The sequence below is a fragment of the Gavialis gangeticus genome, unplaced genomic scaffold, assembly GCF_001723915.1.
Source record: "Gavialis gangeticus isolate Ggan-Ray unplaced genomic scaffold, GavGan_comp1, whole genome shotgun sequence".
Lineage (NCBI taxonomy): Eukaryota > Metazoa > Chordata > Crocodylia > Gavialidae > Gavialis > Gavialis gangeticus.
In genome coordinates, this window is record NW_017729020.1 from 5,394,356 (window position 1) to 5,401,932 (window position 7,577).

Sequence of the window (7,577 nt, forward strand, 5' to 3'; positions counted from 1 at the left end):
CCCCCCCCCCACACACACACACAAATTGGGGTGTACTTATTAAACAAGGAAGCTGATTTTTTGCCCAACATAGAAGCCTACAGTTTTGATCCCTGCTTCACAGAGCAGCAGCTCTGGTATTATTCCTTAGGTAGCCAAGGGAGTTAGTAGCTCATGAATGAGCCCTTGAGTTAACGAGCCAGACGAAAATGAGGATCTGTCTTTGCTCTCTGTAGCCATAACTCTGGGAAGGATTTATTGTCTTCATAAGCCTTTTCAAAAAAACAAGCTATGCATTATATGCAAGACTATATGGTAAGAGAACCCCCAACCACATGCCTTTTACTCCCCATCATTAGGCGTCAAGCTGCTGATGCAGCCTCACAGGTGAGGACCACAGGTCTCTGTTATGGCCCCAAGGTCCCCACTTCATGACAAGGAGCATCTTGAAGACTGAGTGCGTGTGAGGGGCTCTTTCCTATGCAGAGGAGCAGATTGGTGCACTTCTGGAAGAGGCTGGCAGGGGTGAGGTGAGTAGTGGGTACCCAGCCCAACCTGCCCCAGTAGCCTCCCAAAGAGATACCAACCTTGCCTAGACAGGAGAGTTGTGACTGCCAGAAGCGGTGCCGCCGGGAGGTGGGGAACATGGAGCTGGAGGGGCCGGAAGAGGCAATCAGGATGAGTGGGGAGCCAGGGAGTTTGCTCTGCAAAATGCACAAGAGATGGATCAGGACAGGCCGCGACCCTCCCTCCTGCATCCCAGCAGCCCTTGCAAAAACAAGCCCAAGCTAGGAGTAGCATCAGCCCACCCAACCCACCCCAAGCCTTTCTTTCCCTTGGCAGCTGGGTGTAGCAGGGCACAGGTACACACAGGCTGCATCAACATGAGTGACTGCAATGCTAAAGAAGCAGCTTATTGTTTAACCTTGTGCTGCCAGGACACAGTCCTCAAGGGGGCCAAGCTCCTCTGTGGGACCCTGCTCAGTTCATTCTGCCAGCTGGAGGCAGGCCATGGCTCAGCAGGCCTGCTTCAGGGTGACAAGGGAGAGGCAGGGTAGAGCTCTCATCCTAAGCCACACCTGACTTACAAGACACGACACTTGCCTGCAGGGGGACAGAGCAAACAGAGCAGGTGTGGCCTGGGACACAGGCAGGGGCAGGGAATAGTGCTTGGAGACAGGCAGCATTACAGAGACTGGGGACAGGAGCTGGGTCCGAGGCCTACTCACTGGTTTGTTATGAGACAAGACACCCACGGCCGGGTCCCAGGGTCTCTTCAACAGAAGGGACAGGGCCTCAGCACCGGCAGCCCCTGTTTTGGTAGTGGAAGACAGGAGCATCCTGTCGATCAGAGTGGGGATCTGAAATCAGAAGGTTGGGCCTCGTTAACACGGGGCACGGAGGGACCCTAGTGCACCCACAGAAAACCCAGCACAAGCACCCCCAGTTGAGGGGGAAAAGCAGGCCAGTGCCATGTTATCCCCCTCCCCTGGGGGTCAACCAGGACACTGGACACAGGAGACCAGGCAAGATGGACCTATGGTATAACCCAGTAAGTGGCAGTTCTTTTGTTCTTATCACCCTTTCAGTGCAGGAGACACAGGGGAGACTCAGTATCCTGCCCACAGCTGTCAACCCCTCAGGCCAGGAGACATTAAGTGACTTGCCCATGGCCATGAAAGAAAGTTGCTGCTGGACAGGGAACAGACTGTGGCCACAATGGCACCAGTGCAACCTCCTCTCTTACTTCTTGACCTAGCCACTAGGGGAGAAGGAGTGACGTAGCCCATTTGAAGTACCACAGCAATTAAGGCACACTGTCCCAGGAAGAACCCTGGAGTCTTGGCTACAACTTAACTATTAGCCCACATGGGAATGCACTGGTGAAAGACCCTGGGCAAAGTGTGGGGGATGGCTCTTCCCTGCATCCCCTGCATACTGGCAGGGCCCAACCCAGACTTGTGACCTGAATCACCTTTCCCTTCAGTGTCTGCAGGGCATCCAGGTAGGCGGCCAACATGGGCAGACTGAGGGTCTCCACTAGCGTGGTGTGAAGCCACTGGATCAGCTTGGTGTCCCAGCTCACACTGGCCAGGGCTTGGCGCACACGCCGAGCACACTTGTCCACTGCAATCCTCCTCAGCACCGGCTCGCTGCATGCCTAGACATGGGGAAGGGGGGAGATGGCGGGAGGAGACATGGGACAGGATGGGACAAGGATAAGCAGGCATGAGGAACTGGGTAGTGCCAGGGCCCTCCTGAATCCAAAGGAGCTGAAGATGACTCCTATGGCCAAGAGCCCTACAGGCAACAGAACTGCTGACACATGAGGGGACAGAAAGCGAAAAGGTCTTACCCCTTCACTGGCCAAGCGGGCCAGCCGGTCGGACTGCAGGGCTTTGTGGATCTTATTGAAGAGCTTGTTCTGTCCTATTGTCCAGCCTGACCTGTGAAGGGAAACCCAGAAGAAGCTCAGAACGAGAAGAAGGAGGTGACAGTATCAGCTTGATACTGTGTTGGCTTTGCCTGGCCTGCTCTCAGAAGCAATGCAACAGGTATAGGACGTGGCAGGTAAGAGGGGACAGTCCGCTAGCCTCTGGCTGTTAGCACCTCATCCTGGGCTCAGCGCCCCACCTCGTTATCAGGCCCTGTATACAGCTTCAGTGGTACAAGCTGGGCACCCTGAGACCACACCAGCCAGCTCCCACCAACAAGCTACATCACAGGGGGCCCTGAAGGCCCAGATACATGTGCTACTAACTGGAGAACTGGATGAAGTCACTGCTCTGAGTGCTGACGCCAAGTCCGAGTCCGTGCCCCCCGAGGTGCGTACACATATTGCCCTTCCAATAGGGGTTTATCTGGCAGCTGAATGCGCTGCTGCTTTCTGATCCAATGATGCAATCCTGGGATCAATGTTCAGATGTACTGTGCAATGTCCCTGGATAAACCATTAGCACTTCTTATGCCACAAAACTTTTTCAAGAGTTATCTTGGGACAACAGACATGGATGCCTGAGCTACTGTACCATGTTCCAGGATACAGTGATAAAGGGAACCCACTTTGTAGAGAACCACACCTGAGCAGTGGGACAAGGTTCTCCTGTTCTATCTGGGATCTTTCCAACCAGCCAGCTGCAAAGCTGGGGTGGAATAACTGGTTCTATTTTGGTCTTAATCGGTTGGGAACATCAGGACCCTGACACTATCATAAGGCAGATACGGGAAACAGGAAAGTCAGGCTGGAAGGGACCCGAGGAGGAGGAGGTCCTATCTAGCCCATCCCCCTGCTCACAGCAGAGTCAGCCTTGACTAAACCAGTTCAGCCAAGGGGCTGTTTGACCTGCTCTTGGGCTTTTCCAGGGATGGAGATTCCCCCACCTCTGAGCAGCCCCTTCCAATACCAGGCCACCCTCAAGAGTCAGGAAGTTCTTTCTCATCTCCAACCTCAACTTCTAATGGTACAACTTGAGGCCACTGCTCCAAGTCATGTCCCCTACAGCCACAGAGAAAAAGCCCATCTCCATCCTCTATGTCATCACTCTGATATTAAAGACAGATGACACACTAAAAACTACACTTGGCTTACCGAAAGATGCTGCAGATCTCACTGAGGATGTTAAGTGGTAAAGTACCACTAAAAACTCCTTTCACTGTCAAAGCATAAAGTCACATCCACCAATTCCTTTCACCAGTGATCGAAATGTGGCATTACAGATACCGCATCCCAATTGAAGCAGATGCTACTTAATAAAAAGGATGCTCTATTTCTATCCCCAACACAGCTGTTCTTACCAACTCCAGACCCATGCATGCTGAATTTCAATGACATTGGATACCGTCCCCACTCCCCAAAGGGACATTCTCCTGCCTGAAGCCACCGTGGCATTACCTGTTCATATGATCCTCCCAGTCCTCGGGCGGCGGGGGTGCGTCAGCATCCGTGCGGGCAAAGATGACGTGGCGCTCGCACTCGTTCATCACGCTGCGGGCCTTCTGGTTGTCGTACAGTGGGACAGGCATGGGCATGACTGTCTCCACATCGATAGGGATGTCCACCTCGCTGGACAAATACAGAATGTCACACAACTGGTCAGGCCCTACAGCAGGGGCCTCCCCAGACAACCTGGGCACTGGCTGACTAGGGCCACTCGAGGCAAAGACCTATACCCACCCACCTCCTAAGTGCAGGGGTCCATGCTCCTCATCCACTGAAGGACTGAGGCCTTCAACACTCTACAGTCAGCATGTTTAGGATGGAGTTCAGTTAGCAACTGAGACTATTATGGTATGTGGCTAAAGGGACAGGAAACCCGTCCATCTGGGGGTGGCTGTGCATGCCTGTCTCATCATTCACAGCAGAGGTGATTATGTGCGTGCACAACTCCCAGTGCAACAGGATCCCAATTCTTCAGGGTTCCCCAAGCATGACATGAGTACAAATAACCAAGGCCAAGGCTGCAGGGCTGGAAGGTGTTAACTGCCAATTGTGCCTACAAACTGCTGAAGTCTCCCAACCCAACTGCCTGCATTACAACTTTCTGGCTCAGGTTGCAAGAGGCTGTGGGAGTGACTGCACTGTGGCCTAGTTAAGCAGAAAAGGAGGAAACATCTGGCCAGCTGCCCTGGGTGCACCATATCATTTTAGGCACATTACATGTATCCAACACGTGGCCAGAGGTGGGCCGCTCCAGGGAACTGTCCCAGGGCAAGGTAGTCATACTTGTATATGGGTTCTCAACCTCTTTAGACTTCAGCCCCCTTTCAGAAGATGCCAGCTCTGAGCTCTTGCTTGTTTCCAGGCAATGGAAAAATCCTAGAGTGATTCTTCTGCTGCTGAGAATTTAGCAATCCCCCCCAACCGGGTGGAACTCTTTAGACACTCTGGAGTGGAGATGTCTGGTTTCTCTTGTGAATCCTGTGTAGGAGTTTGCACCCCTAACACTGCTAATATTGTACTTTGCCCTTAAAAGGATCTTGTGTCACCAGGTTGAGAATCACCACTCCCTGGATAATACTGGCCATAGAACGATCCCCAGCCCCACCTGCCTGATGCCTGTCAACTCCCATTGAGCTAAGAGAACTCTCCCAACAAGGCAACTGATCAGGTCTGATGACACAGAGGATCCATCATTTACTTCCCTGGGGAAGTTTGCTATAGTGCTTACTGGCCCTTGTTACCAAAAAGCTGTCCTTACTTTCTCATGTGAATTTATTTGGTGATAACTCCGGATACTAAATAGTCTTAAATATATCAAAAGTCAAAGTATTATCCTTATATTACTCCAAGTCTAGTACTGACCCCTGTAGAATCCAACTGAAACACCCTTCATTGACAAAATACTCTCTCTCAGATTTTGTTTTAATCCCCACGCACTGATCTCCCAGAGAAGTAAAGGTTAGAGAGTAACGAAGAGAACAGAAGCTAAACAATAAAGGCAAATGAGACAGGGAGAATCATAAGTCCTAGAACAGAGGGATCCACACCAAAAAGATCCCTTCCCCTGTGGGAAGCAACTGCCCAGTGCATAGGTAACCCAGGAGAAGCCAGTGACAGACACTGACTAGACAGAGGCAGTAAAATCGAACAGGTTGATTCACCTGTTCCAAGCTCAGCTAAGAGAGACGTCGTTCAAACACACGTGCCTTGAAAAACCTGGATTTGTAAAGATCTCTTTTACAATGAGATTGAAATCTACTAAGGAGGGAGGCTTGGCTCTTACACACATTCCAGTGCTTCTCAACTGGAGGACTGTGCTTTCCTTTTAAGGGTGCAGGGCACTATTAGCATGGTCAGGTGAGCAAACACCTCCATGTGACCAAGAGAAACCCAAAGACTTCCAGTAGGAATCCAGAGTGTTCAAACCTGCCTATTATGCTGTGGCTATTCTAAGTTCTCTGCAATGGAAGAATTTCTCTAGTATTTTTCTGAAGTTGAGAAGCAAGTGAAAGATGATCCAAAGGGAACGTGGAGTCCAACACTGTTGAGAGCCACTGCACTCTATACTGATTCTTAGGTTTTTGCTCTCAAATTTTTATTTGATCTCTTAAGGGTCTTCTTTCCCAGTTACTTATCTTTAGATGTCAGGTGTAAGAGAGAGAAGGGAAAGAATTGCAGAGAGACCTGTAAATTGTCAGGTGCCTCTTTTGGGTGTTGAAGTACAAAACTGGTGCAACAAATGCCATCACCCTAAGAAATCCTTGCTTCTCACATAATTTTGGACCACAGTGGCTATATCACTCTCACTGTATCTTTAATACAAAAATTGCTTTCCTAATTTTTTGCTCTGTTCAGGCTACAGGGCAAGGCCCCCCCCCAAAGACAATGGGTCCTTTACAGCCAAGCCCTTTCACCCTTCTCCACAACATCTCATCTTCTGAATCTCCTGCTGAGAAACACCAAATGCAACAGGTTTTGGACGCACACGCGCGCGCCTGATCCACACGCCTGATCCATACTTGGGAATTCTACAGTCATTCTGTCAAGAGACAGGATCCTGAGAAGCGATCAGCATAAATTGAGATCCATGGTGTGACAGAGCTGAACATGCTGCCTGCAGCAATATGCCAGCTAACACAATTGGAAACACAGCTCAGACGGGGGAAATTCTTTATCACAGCCCAGGCTGGAAACTAAATTAGCTCATTCATAGAATCAGAGAAAACTAGGATTGGAATGGACCTCAGGAGGTCATCTAGTTCAACCCCTGCTCAAAGCAGGACCATCCCCTGCCTGGGCTTTATCTACCTGGGTATTAAAAACTTCTAAGGATGGAGATACCACGCCCTCTCTGGGTAGCCTGTTCCAGCGCTTTACTACCCTCCTCATGAGAAAGTTGTTCCTAATATCTAACCTAAATGTCCCAGGCTTTCCCCAAAGCTCTGGCCTAGACCAGACTTTAAAGGTGTGATTTCAGAGCAAGTTACATAGCTCATTTTAATTATTAGCTCCTACAACACCAGTCGAGACACAGCAATGGTACATTCGCATAGCCTAAGCTGGGATCTAGTTTTTAGCTTATCAGTTTCTTCTAAATAATGATTTAAGATGCAACAGTAGCCTGACAGTTGGGTGGGAAAGAGTCTTCTACCCCATGGAAATTAAAGATTTCAGGTCTTTTCCAAACCTGAAGTGGGACAAAAGCCAAACATTTCCACAAAGCAAAAAGAAAAATTAGAGAATCTTAGAAAATGAAGGTTGGAAGGGAGTTTGGGAGATCATCTAGTCTAACCCTCTGCTCAAAGTAGGACTAGCTCCAACTGGGAGGTACAGGCTGGACTAGATGTGACCTCTGGAGGTCCCTTCCAGTCCAACTTCTCTAGGAATCTATGACCATTCAACTCTTTTCATAGTTTCATAGTTTCTAGGGTCGGAAGGGACCTGTGCAGATCATCTAGTCCGACCCCCTGCCATGGCAGGAAGAGCACTGGGGTCAAATGACCCCAGTAAGGTGGTCATCCAACCTCCTCTTAAAAACCCCCAGGGTGGGAGCCTGCACCACCTCACTTGGAAGCTGGTTCCAGACTCTAGCCGCCCTGACCGTGAAGTAGCGCCTCCTGATGTCCAACTTAAACCTTCCCTCCGCCAGCTTGTGACC

General features: G+C 50.2%; 1 protein-coding gene across 5 annotated transcripts in view; it reads right to left on the reverse strand.

The window, feature by feature from the left end:
• Window positions 1–7,577, reverse strand: part of KANSL3 (KAT8 regulatory NSL complex subunit 3) — a 32,910-nt gene that overhangs the window by 22,143 nt on the left and 3,190 nt on the right. For all 5 annotated transcript variants that reach the window (XM_019514388.1, XM_019514389.1, XM_019514386.1 and 2 more), the window contains exons 3-7: window positions 3,872–4,042; window positions 2,336–2,426; window positions 1,955–2,140; window positions 1,209–1,340; window positions 567–683 (exon numbers count right to left, since the gene is read on the reverse strand). In XM_019514388.1, the coding sequence (XP_019369933.1) occupies window positions 567–683; window positions 1,209–1,340; window positions 1,955–2,140; window positions 2,336–2,426; window positions 3,872–4,042 (697 nt within the window). The remainder of the gene's footprint in view (window positions 1–566; window positions 684–1,208; window positions 1,341–1,954; window positions 2,141–2,335; window positions 2,427–3,871; window positions 4,043–7,577) is intronic.